This window comes from Pteropus medius, unplaced genomic scaffold (assembly GCF_902729225.1).
Source record: "Pteropus medius unplaced genomic scaffold, Ma_sr-lr_union100, whole genome shotgun sequence".
Taxonomy (NCBI): Eukaryota; Metazoa; Chordata; class Mammalia; order Chiroptera; family Pteropodidae; genus Pteropus; species Pteropus medius.
Genome location: NW_024354875.1, coordinates 30,108,143 through 30,121,565, shown reverse-complemented (window position 1 = coordinate 30,121,565; position 13,423 = coordinate 30,108,143). Strand labels below are relative to the sequence as shown.

The 13,423-nt window shown below is 34.8% G+C and overlaps 1 protein-coding gene across 2 annotated transcripts in view; it reads left to right on the top strand.

The window, feature by feature from the left end:
- Positions 1–13,423, top strand: part of ABCB11 (ATP binding cassette subfamily B member 11) — an 86,753-nt gene that overhangs the window by 55,565 nt on the left and 17,765 nt on the right. For both annotated transcript variants that reach the window (XR_005651243.1, XM_039855358.1), the window contains exons 19-21: positions 3,840–4,004; positions 8,678–8,782; positions 8,870–9,031. Coding sequence is in view for 1 of the 2 variants with exons in the window: in XM_039855358.1 (XP_039711292.1) it covers positions 3,840–4,004; positions 8,678–8,782; positions 8,870–9,031 (432 nt within the window). In the remaining variant the exon portion in view is untranslated. The remainder of the gene's footprint in view (positions 1–3,839; positions 4,005–8,677; positions 8,783–8,869; positions 9,032–13,423) is intronic.

Here is a 13,423-nt window from a genome sequence, read left to right as displayed (position 1 = left end):
TCAGCTGCAGCAGTCCCTGGAGCAGGCAGTTTCCAGTTGGTGAAGATCCCGCCAACTACACCAACAGCTGGAGAAGAAGAATTCCCCTCTACCCCTCTTGTTTCTTTGGGCTGGTCTAAGAATTAAATTGACAAGGGACAGATTAGCAGGAGCAAAATCAGGTTTAATTTCAAACATATGGGGCTCCATAAGAATATGAGGCCCAAAGACAATCAGACAATTGAGCCTTAGGTGTTATTCAGAGCTGAGGGGAAGGGAGTAGAGATCTGGGACTTCAAAGAAAAGCAATTCACAGGAAGATGGGAAAAGTAAATGTTTGCTATGCAATGCAGAGACAAAGGGACACGGAGAACTTTAATAAGCAGGCTTTACTAAATTCCCCCCAGTCTACCACACCTAGCTCATAATCTTTGTAGTTATCTCTGCTGACATCTCCCATTCTGGAACAGGCCATCTACCCAAATTCTTTTAGGCAGTTAAGAGGGAAGATAAGAAGCCACTCCTGAGTCTTTTGTTTCTTAAAAATAATCAGCGAAAAATAATCCTCACACCAAAGAAATATATTTTGGGGTGGTAAAATCCTGCTCCCCTAAAGAGTTAAATATTAGAAACCTATCACTTCACCATAGCTAACTTATAAGATAGTGTTTAGGCATTTGGTTAAAAGAGAGGACAGAGACAGGAGCCATAAAAATGACTGTCAGTATTTATTCATTTGAAGAATCTCTGCTCCGTTGTCATAGTTACATTTGGTATCATCAAATCCTAAAGTCATTTTCAAGGCAGGAGATTCCAATGGATTGTAACAAAATGTAGAAAGCGGGACACAAAATTTAAGTAAGAAGTTTTATTTTCACCTAACGTATGTAAGAAAACAGAAGGGGTAACTAGGAAAAGCCCAGTGTCTAGCATTGAACCATCTAGTAGGTATATAATCAGTATTTTTTAAAGTAAATGTTTTGTTGCATGTATGCACGATCGACATAAAAGCTTCATTCATTCTTTCATCTAATAAACATTGATTGAACACCTATTATGTGCTGGGTATTGTGTTAGGGAAGCAAAGATGAATGAGAGCCACTGTCCTTCATGCACTGAAGTTGCTGGCAGGATATTTCTTTACCTATGATAAATGGATGAGCATTGCGTAACTTGACATTGCTACAATAGAGGCGGGAACTCCATAGTGAGGAAACACATACATAATTTCATCTCTGAGTTACTGGTTTGCTGTGAATTTATCAATCTTTATTCATCTTGATTCATCTTTTAGCTTTTTTTAGATGAATAAATTTGTCTTTAGCTTTGCGAAATTAGAGAGAAAACTGTTCTGTATATAATGACTTTAATTATATTTTGTTTTATTTTTTCTTCTAGTATTCTGTTTGCTATATTAAATGAAAGTCAATCAAAAGTCAATTACTTGGGGACAGATTTCCTGGTTTTTGCATCATTCAGTCTTAATAGCCACATCTTTTTGTGGTTAAGGAACAGTTACCTTTAAAGTCAAATTTTTAGTAAAAGCAGACAAAAGAAAATTATTCAAATTAATTAATTTCTTGCTTTTTGTTAGTTAATATTGGCATGAGAGCTACTAGACAAAAGTTAACATAGCATTGCTTTTATGTATTGTAATGCTCTTAAGTATTGTTTTTTAGGGTTGGGGATACCTTCAGGTATCAGAAAGCCAGGGAAATCTGTCATGCAAGGCCATGGGTAGACCATCTTGTGGGGTAGTGGTTCCAGGAAACGTTGGAGTTCAATATTCCAAGATGGTATAGTAGAGCTGATACTTTCAAAGTGTATAATCATGGAATCCTAGACATTTAGTGCCGGAAGGAGTCTTGGAGATCTAAACAGTACTGATGATGATCTCACAAAATAGGTTTTGTCTCCAGACTTACCTGAGGAAAATTTTTTTAAAACACAAATGCACGCTTATGCTCACTAAATTAAGAATTTCTGGCGATTAGACCCAGGAATCTGTACTGTTAATCATAGACCCACATGAATCTAGTATGCATCCAGATCTGGACACCAGTACTGCCTAGAAATGTAAAGGATCTGATAATTTTACTCTATTGCAAGTTATCAAGTTAACCTATGTCAGGAATGCTGGCAGAATACATGACAACCCTGAGTCAGAGACAAAAGACTTTATTATTCACAGCAATAGCAGTAGCCACAGTACAGCATTTACGCTGGTTCCTCAACAGAATCCCCGCTTGTTATAAGTTGATGCAAAGAGGGCCAGATGATACTAGTAAAGGAAGTGGGGGCAGGTTGTTACAGGAGAGGAATCCCAGGCTTGAGTAGCCTGACTCTTTTATAATGAGCAGTAAGCACATCTGCCTTTTTCTTGGGATGGAGATACCATCTGTGTTCTCCAAGGCTATTTTCTATACAAACATCCTTGAAAAAATAGTCTGAACAAAGATGTACAGATGTACAGAAACATGAGAGACTCACAAGATGTACAGAAACATGAGAGACTCATAGAAAATTGCCTACCCAAAACAACTTAGTTCAACTCTCTCATTTTGAGGATCCTGTAACTAAGCCCCAAAGAGCTAAAGAGCTAAAATATTCCATTGGTGGCTGTGTGGAGCTCATCCAAGAACCCCATTCTTTCTATGCCTGTTCCATTTACACTTTCTTAGGTTTCTTTCTTTTTCTCTGGCATTGATTCCTTGGGTTAGTAAGCAGTCAGAGATAACATCATTGAACAGAAATATTTGCTACAGGAGTAAGTAGTCATGACAAGTACAAGTGCTGAGGGCAGGCCAAGAGAGAACTTGAAATGGAGGCACTAATATCCATCTGCAGCTGAGTTGCTTTTCTGTATTCTATCTGGCTTGCAACTATGATGACAGGAACATGACACCAGGCTTATATTTAAATGAAATTGGTAATGTGGTCTTTGACTTTGTAAGCAAAATATTTAAAGTTCTTGCTGTTGTATGTTTCTGACATTCAGCTGCCTGAAGGGCAAATTAGAGAATGCTAATTAGTAGTTTTGTACAATAGATATTGTAGCATATTTAATAGAAAAAGTAAAAAAAAAAAAATCAATACAGATCTACATAAGCCACCTAAAATCCTTTCTCAAACAAAGTGGGTAATAAATTTAACAAACTTTTGAATAAATGGGCTTAAGACTAAGCACTGAGTAATATCTATAGTAAGGAAAAATAATAAGGTTCTGAATATACTTGCCTTCAAGAGGATAAAAATTTGCTAGTTCTGACACTTTAATGGCAAATAAAGAGATGAGAATAGGAAAATATTGAAATAATTATTACTCCTTGTGGAGAAAGTGTGGAATTTAGAAATCCAAATGGGTTACAATTTACTTTTGGGCACTAATTAAGGAAAACCTTACAGAAAACATGTAAATGATAACTGTTGACACAACTTAACAAATTTAAAAAGTTATTTTGACTCATTTCAGATACACTGGCTTGCCTTAGAGCTTTACTCAGTTACTAGATTATAGAGCTTTGGCATTTAAATCAGGGGTTTCTTTTTCTCAAAGATTTAACGTATTGTTTATTCTCCGAGAGTTATAATGTATGTAACTGTAAAATGAAAACTATAAGCTCACTTTTAGGCTCCTCCAGGCTCCTCCCTTCTGGTGATAGCAAGGTCTCAAGAAATTCAAAATCATTCCTCACAAAATAACACATCACCACATCTCATAGATCTTTGAGGTCACTCATAACCAATCAAACGATGAGTCTTATGTCTGTGAAGGCCAAAGGGCCTGCTGTACAAAAGAGAGTATATGCAAAAATGAGTGTATATTTGGATGATTAATGAAACCCTTTTTCCCCCTCAAGGGAAAGGACATTCCTGTGGAAGAAGAAATTGAACCTGCTCCAGTTAGGAGGATTCTGAAATTCAATGCTCATGAATGGCCCTACATGCTGGTAGGGGCAGTGGGTGCTGCTGTCAATGGAGCGGTCACACCCCTCTATGCCTTTTTATTCAGCCAGATTCTTGGGGTAAGCAAACAGCTGGCCTAGCTTTATTCTCCTCACCCTTCGTTCTTCTGTCAGTGGATATTGTCATTTACTTTAATGTATTTAGCTTTTTCCCCTCATCTCTAAAGGATTAAAAACACCTCAAGTCTCTATCACATACAAGGTAAGAAGACAAAGCCAGGCATTGTCATTTGGGCTGGCAGGATATTCATAAGGTCTGTAAAAAACTTCACTAAGGCTGCAAATTTAGCATTAGAAGAGGGCAATTTACCTATATGCAAACCAAATCAGAATGCAAAGCAGTTTTGTTGAATAATATAAAAGGATTTTAGGGCTATTTTGATTCTGCTGAGCAGCTGAGGTACAAAGTTTGATTTATAATAGCAGGTGTCACTGCATGTTGTATAATTCTCTGCTCTCCTGCTGATTGCATCATTGAAATGGGGCAGTGGAGAGGAAACAGAAAAAGAAGACAGAAGTAAAATAAGGCATGAGAAAAAAATTTTATTTTCAATTTTTTTACTTCCTAAGAGTTTTGATAGTCACCATCTGACTTCATTGCTATAAGTAATAATAATAACTACAAACATAAATTAGATACTAAGTATTTTATATATAATAGTTCACTAAACTTATCTAATAACCATCTGCAGTAGGTATTCTTATTGTTCCCATTTTACAAAGGAGCAAACTAAAGCATAGAGAACTTAAGATAGCAAGTGATGGATCTGGGAGTCAAATCCAGATAGTGTGACTACAGAGTCAGGTTCTAATTAAACCTTATCATTGCAAAATTATTTATCAAAATGCTATCAAATTTTCTTAGTTGAAATTTATACACACGTACCATGTGAGGTCAACAGGGTGGCAAACCTAGAATGTAGAGAACTTTATTAATTTGTTCAAGGTAACATATGCATTAGGTGGTGGGGCCAGGTCTAGAACTCAGTCTTTCTGAAGACTAGCCTAAAGGATTTATCAGCACAGAAAAATGACCCCACAGGCATGAGTTGTACAGAAAGACTGGTAGAGTCCACAGACACAGTCCAAGTCAATTGTGTAGGGAGGGCCGCAGCTGTGGCTTCCATTTTCGCACTGCCCCCTTGTGGTAACTGAGGAAATCATGTTCATTTCAGAGAGAAAGGGTATTAGAAACACAAGGACTCTGGTAAATTTAATTTCTGGTGATGGAAAAATCTTTATGCTGAAAAAATTTTTAAATAATTAATTTATATTCTTTAATGTCTAGTAAGTATAATATTCTAAAGTAATAGGAATGTTTGTTTGTTCACTCAAGGGATATTTGTTGATTATCACTCCTAGGCACAGTGTTAGGAAATTGGGAATGCAGTTATCAGTCTTGGTGTCTTCCTTAATGGAGTTTCAAGTCTCTGAGGAAGACAGACATTAAACAAAAAATTCACTCATCATTCAACAAATACTTATTGTTCACCAAGTACTGTTGCTGATGTTGGCAACAGAGAGGTGAATACAAAAATCAAAGCCCCTCCCTACTGTCATGAATCTGGCATTCTAGTAGGGAGAGGCTCTGGAAATGCACTGTACTGAGTAGATGTAGATGTAGAAGGTATAGGGGATAGGGCTGGATCCGTAAAGACCCAAGACTATGCTCTAGATGTTTGCTTTTAAAATAAATCCAGGAGGTCATAGTCTTTGCCCATCATCTTTTTCTATCTTATAAAAGCAGAGTAAGAAATATACTCAGCCAGCTTTGTCCTGTCTATGAGCTGCTGTGGAAAGAGTCCTGGATTCCCTGTCAGGAGATGTGGGTTTTTTATTTGTTTGTTTTTGTTTTTTTAAACTGGCTCTGCTAGTAATGTATCAAGTACTGTATGCCATGGGGTTACATCACACCACTTCTCTGGGCCTTAAGTATAAAAGGAAGGATTGACAAAGATAACTTCTAAGATACCTTCCAGCTCTAGTAGTCTTTGAAATGGCCAAGTCAGAAAAAACTTGATATTTATCTATGACCCCTATCCTCCTAGAGCACCCACTGGTTATTGGTAGTGAGAGTATGCTCTGTAATTCTCCTGGTCACAACCAGGAATCCTAGGGAAAACTTAACCCAAGCAATTTAGCTTTTCACTTAAGGGCTACAGAACCAGAGAAGCAGGATCTAGTTGGTGAAATCCAAAGTCTGCTCATGGTTAATATTCTCACAGGGTTATATTTGCTAGAAGAATGATGTTCTTTCTCTCTGATAAAGAACATTGTTTCTGTTTGTCTCTCAGCATAATTGTTGCATATTCATCAGGAGGTTAATGATGCTTTCATCTCATAGGGTATAATCATGAGTCAGATAATAGTCTGTTTTTAATTGCACTGTTTTCATTCTGACATACCTAAAAGGCACAATATTCACATTCAGTGTACTGAGACCACAGTTTGGAACATGGACTTAGCAAATGGTTGGACACTATTAGTAGCCTGGTTGCTAATCTAGTGAAGCCTCAATATACATGTAAAGCATAATTTATCTGATTCAAATTCCTAGGTCTATTTGAATCGAAACATGTGCCAACTGTTCTAAGCACAGCAATTTGGATGTAGCATGCTAGGAAAAAGCATGAATTGTGGAGCCGGCCAGCCCTGAATTTGTAGTAGATTTCTGTTCTGTATTCTCTGTGTGCATTTGGGCAAGTGGCTTCCCCTCGATGAGGCTTACTTTCCTCATCTGTAATGTGGGGCAAGAAAATCTACCTCACCGGGTTGTTTTAAGAATCCTAATTTAAGGAAATCCTCACTTAAGTTAAGTTAGGTTAATTAACATTTTTGGCATTTGGCAAATAGTAAGAGTTTAATGAATGTTTGCTTTCTCCTTAAAGTTACAATTATCAAAATGACACCGATGTATGCTCAAACTACAGCTAGTTTAAGAACAGAGGAACCTATTGATGGGTAGCGCTTTGGGTTGAATTTTAACAAGAAAGTACAAAGACCTTATAGAACAGAATTTTTTCAAAAAAAGATTATGGATAGGTAGATGTTCAATCTTGAACTGGACAGCCGTGTGGATTTAACAATGGCCAAATATTTCGTCTATAAAATAAAAGCTGAACCAGCTAATCTGCAGTTCTATAGTTCATGATTGTAATAAGTGGTTGACCTTAGGGAGAATGGAAATTGTGGCTTCACAGTTTGGGGTTACAGGGGATTTTATAGTGCTTTTTAAAACCAAATTGAAATACATCTTTAAGTATCAAATGTATTTAAGTACAGATTTTTAAACTGTGTAAATTAAAAATGTGAGTTATTATATGCTGGGAAGAATGATGACTTCTGAACCCATTTTTACTTGTATTCAGAACCATGAAGGCTCAAGAAACTCTATCCTAGAAACAGTAAATCTTATTAATATAGAACCCTTCTTTCTACTTTGGAATTTGTGATAATTTGAATATTACTTTTGCTTTGCAAAAAAGAATTCATAAATGGAGTAGTTTATGTTGTTTTCAAGGGACTTATTTGGCATATAGCAGGCACTCAAATATTTATTGAATAGTTTCCTTTGAGCAACTGCTTGTTGGCATTGGTCTAATTAACTCAGAACAATAAATAAGGATTTACTGTATAGCTCTATAATGTATATTTTTTTTCTGAACCCTCACCGTTCCCTCATTTAGTCTAAATTAGGAAGGTTTTGTTGTACATAAAATCCATATTACTGTAGGATAATATCATTAGAATATGCAGTTCTTTCCATTTTCATATTGCAACAGTTCGATCCCTAATCCCTTACTTGGGCATATGTCTGTAAGTTCAGAACATACTTATGAGTATAATTTACTACTTATTATAGGCTAAAAAAACCCATTCACAATTTCCATAGTTTTTTGAGGAGAATGTTTTCAGCTTCTGATGATTGAGAGTCAACAACTTCAGCCTCAGATGGATGGAAACTATTTTCTCTTCTAAGCCAATTAGAGTCAATGCTTCGTAGTTAGTTGCTTTTTTATGTTAATATATATTAACATATATATAAAACTGATAACAGAAAAGGTGTACCTGAGTGGGAAAATTATGTTTATAACATCTATTATTGGAGAAAGACATAATACTTTGACTTTTGTCCAAGAAAACATTCTCAGATTCTCAAGTTCCATCCTCTCTCCCTCCTGTCTTCCTTCCTCTCTTCCTTCCTTCCTTCCTTCCTTCCTTCCTTCCTTCCTTCCTTCCTTCCTTCCTTCCTTCCTTCCTTCCTTCCTTCCTTCCTTCCTTCTTTCTTTCCTTTCTTCCTTTTTTCCCCCTTTGCCTTATTACATAAAGAATTTGAGACATTCATCATATTTTTCATCTGTATCAAAGGAAAGCCAACACAATTGCCTACAAAAGGCAAAGAAACAAGACAAAATTCTGCATAAATGTCTAATCACTGTGTTGTGCACCTGAAACTAATGTATTATAATATTGTATGTCAACTGTAATTGAAAAAGTTTTAAACATTTAAAAAATTTTTAAATTTTAAAAATTCTGTAAATCATAACCATTGGTTTTCATTCTCCAGGCTTCTTTCCCCACGAGGAATTAAAATGCACATGTTCAGAGTATGTTTAAAGTGAAACTGTTATTAACCCAATGCTTAAGACAAATTTCTTTTAGACATAGTTGATTTTTTTTTTTTTTTGCTGTTGTTATAATAAAGTTCCTTTCTTGCTTACTGTCTTGCAAAGACTTTTTCACTTCTTGATAAAGAAGAACAAAGGTCACAGATCCATGATGTGTGCCTTCTCTTTGTAGCAATGGGCTGTATATCTCTTTGCACTCAATTTCTGCAGGTAAGAAATTTTGTTTTTAAATAAGTGATTTAGCTATTTCTCCCCTTTTCATATTAAATTATCATTAAAGACTCCTTTACATTTTAGGGATATGCTTTTGCTAAATCCGGGGAACTCCTCACAAAAAGGCTACGTAAATTTGGTTTCAGAGCAATATTAGGGCAAAACATTGGCTGGTTTGATGATCTCAGAAATAGCCCTGGAGCACTGACAACAAGGCTTGCTACAGATGCTTCCCAAGTTCAAGGGGTAAGCTGTGGGTAGGGTGGAGGGTGTGTTCTAGGGTTGGTGTAACTGGGATAGACTTTCTTTTGAGCCTTCAGATAATCACCAGTATATTTTCTATGGAATAGAACCCCATGGGATTGGGATATCCAAGAAGCACATTGCCTCCCCTTTCCAATGCTGACGAACATAACCTAAAACGGACAGTGTCTCAGAGGCAGTGACCAGAATCATTGTTATGGCATAAATCAAAATATATTGGGAATTTGGATTTCTTCTGAGTCGAGTGATTAAGAACTCTCCCAATATTCCTCTCTCATCATTTTTAGGCTCAGAGGCTCAGATTTCACAAGACTTAATAGCACCCCCTAGAAGGTGGAAGCAAAGAGTGTGTGGAAACAGCTTTCCTTACCTCCGTGTCCAGGGTCCAGTTAGTCTTAGGTAAAGAGAAGCTGTTCTGAGCAGCTCAGTCAGGAAATTGAGGGAAAGAAGTAAATGATTGCTACCTAGAATCTTGAACTTCAAAGAGCTGTCTTGCTGACTAAGGGAGACTAAGCCGTGGTTTTTAAACCCAGAACCTGCAGCCTTGTTCAGGGGACTTACATGTATAATTACACATTTATAAAACCAGGCATTTAGATTAAAGTGACCAGAGTCAAGTTTGCCTCTCAGCACCTGTATTCACTTTCTATGAGAATGTAAAAAGAAAAGAAAAGAAAAATAATGATTTGTTTGTGATGTTCTTGGAAGAAAAACTCTTTGGGTTGATGTGCTGTATTTCTTGACCACTACAAGTTCAACCAAAAATATGGACAATGCTACAGGAGAATTTCAAAGGAACATGGAATTCTCTGACTCAAAGGAAAATCCTTATTGGTTCTTCTAGGCTTTTTCTATGTACACATGTGTTTCCTACAGACTTTGGGTCACATTAGATATTACTTTGTAATCTTTCATTTTTTCCCTAAAACGATCTGATATGAGCTAATTTTTGGTCATTATTCTTCTACAATAGATTATTAATGACTGCAAAATTCATCATTTTAATGTATGATGATTTCTTAAAGAATTCCCTATTTAAAATTTCCCCTGCTTTTCTCCCTTGTAAGCAATCTGTATCATTTTATGTCAAGAGTGGCACATCCTTTATTATTATTTTTTTAGTTCTCAAATGTAATTATTGGACTATACTCAGAGTAAAATAATTTTTAAAACTTTTAATATGCCTTGTCTTACTGCTTAAAGAAAGTCGATACCAATTTCACTCTTATCACCTGAGCGTTCTAGTGTCTAGTTCACCTTATTGTTGAATTTAGGTTAAATAAATAAACTATAATCTTACCTCTTGTATTCTTGTGTCCCTCAGTCTGCAAGAGACTTTTAAAGATTATTTGCTTTCACTAGAATTCAGATATTAACAGCTAATCATCTCATAAAAATTTTACTTATCCTTTAAAAAACAGTTTCTAAGAGTTTTTCTAATAAACTATTTAAAAATGAAATTACTAATTCAGGTCAAATTTATTTTAGTATCGGTGTGGTATAGAAATTTGATTTTTTTTCCCCTTTCAAGTTGGGTAGAAAATATTCCAAAAATATTTAATATAGATTCCATTTTCCATTGATTTGAATCCTTTTGCCCATTGTGAATATTGACTTCCCATGTACACTTAGAACTATGACGTGGGTATTCTTTATTCTCTTTCATTGATCAATTTTATTTATTCTATACCAGAACTTTATAGTTTTAATTATTATAATTTTATGATACATTTTTGTTATCTGGTAAGGTAGATCTCTGCATAGTAATTTTTCCCTTCAAAAATTTTCCCTTATCTATTCCTGGACATTAATTATTCTAAGTGTACTTTAAAATTATCTTGACTTCTTCAAAAATTTTATTTTGATTCTCTCAAGGAAAATAGAAAACCATAAAGTATACTTGTTGGGCTACATAAAAATTTATAACTTTTGTATAAACAAATGACAAACTAGATAAATATTTATATCAAGGATTAATATACCTAATACTCTAATATGTACAGTACTCCTAAATTTGATAAGAGAACAAAAATCAAGTAATAAAAAAGTTTAAAAAATCAGTATATGGACAGGCAATCCTCCCCACACCAAAAAAAGAAATGTAAGAGGACAAATAACCAATGAAGAATCATTCAACTTCATTAATAGAGCAATTCTAATAAATTAATGAGATGCCATTTTCCACCTATCAACTCAATAAAAACTATCATGTATGATAATGTCCTGTATTTTTGAAAATGAGGAGAAACTGCCACTTACACAGTATGAATTCTTTCAACATTTTTTAGAGAGTATTCAGGTAGGTAAAACCCCCTGAGCAAAATTCACATATTAGTAAATCCTTTCCTATAGTGTGACAATGTGCATTCAAGGATATTTTTTATATTGTTCAAAAAATTAATAAAATTTCCTGGAAACATCTTGAATATTCACCAATAGGAAAATGGTTGAACAAATTATGATACATTTGTACTAAAGAATATTAGGCAGCTATTTTTCAAAGTATTACGTATTATGATCTGGAGGGATGGTTATGCTATACTAAGTGAAAAATATAAAAGTACAATGTAACATGCAGAGTATGATCCCTTTTTTTGTAAAAATAAATAAATGTTTATGTATATTATTGTGCATGTATTCTATTATGTGTCTTAGGTATCATTACTTTTAAAATATTTTTAAGTATAAATTGAACAAAATGTAAAAGAAAACAAAATAATAATCCCAAAATAAAACCTGAACTGTTTTTCAAAACTCTATAATGGCTGATACTCTTTGCCAATCAGAAATTCTTGTAAAAGAAATTGTGGTACGATCTACATAACATAAAATTTATTGGTTTAATAACTTTAAGTGTACAATTCTGTGGCATTAAGTACATTCATGTTGATATGCAACCATCCCCACTATATTCAGAACTCTTTCATCATTCTAAATAGAAACTCTGTACCCATTAAATAATAACTTCCCATTGCCCCCTCTCTCCACCCTTGAATAACCAGCAATCTACTCTGTCTCTATGAATTTGACTATTCTAGAAAATTCATATAAGTAAAATCATACAAAATTTGTCCTTTTGTGATTGGCCTGTTTCACGTAGCTTAACGTCCTCAAGATACATCTATATTGTAGAATGTGTCAGAATTTCATTTTATTTTTAAAGTTGAATAATATACTATTGTGTGTATACACCAATTTTTGTTTATCCATTCATCCATAGATGGGCATTTCACTATTGTGGATAATGCTGCTATGAACATAGGTGTTGAAATAAGAAATTCTTAATTTAGATTTTCCTCCTGTCTTTAAGGGAGTAAGTACCAACACATAGGAATTCTTTGGACCACAGAGGATCTATTCCATTTGAGTCTTCAATATAGTATGAAGATGCAGATTATTCTTAGCACTTATGGTTACTTAATATCTTACCTTTGGTTATTTTATGTTCTTTGTCTTAAATAATGCTGAAGTCTCTTTAATTTTGACAGATAGTCATGTTGTTGTACCCACCCAAGTGTTTTCTACACAGAAGGCACCAACCTTTGGCCACATTTGCATAGCTGCAATTGAAATGAAGACTTGGAACCATCAAATGCTTTTGATTAGCATAGATAATAATTACCACAGTGGTCCAATCTTCACCCATATTAGCATTAAGTCTATTTTGTCCACCTGTGTTGATCAAACAGCTATGTATTAAGGTAGCATGTAACTTTTTACCAGTGAGCAGGCTAACTTCAGTGAGAAAGCAGTATCTTATAATGGTCTTGTATGAACTTCAAAACTGTAATTATAGAGCGAACATCAATCTTCACTGAATAATAAGTAATATTACCATAAGGCCAATGCCTGGGTATTTTCAAGCAAGCCAAATGCATAGATACCTGACAACATGCCGCCCATGCTTAGGGCTGAATTAATCTCACATTGACTGCTCCAGCTGTGACACCCATGAAATGAGATTAGTCAACAGACGAGTTTCCAAGAAGCTGTGAATAAAATGGACTTTTATTGATCCAACCTTCAAATGCATTACAGGAGCTCATTATTTAAAAGAATCTACCTTTTTAAATATAGAACTACCATATGACCCAGTAATTCTATTCCCAAAAGAATTATATTCAAAAGAATTGAAAGCAGGAACACAAACAGATATTTGTACACCAGTGTTCATAGCAGCATTATTCATTGCGGCCAAAAGGTGAAAATGCCCAAGTGTTTATCAACAGATGAATGGATAAATAAAATATGGCATATACATATTATACATGCAACCAAATATTATTCAGCTTTAAAAGGAATGATCCAGAAATTCTACTTCTTGGTATTTATCCAAAGAAAAAGAAAACACTAATTCAAAAAGATATATGCACC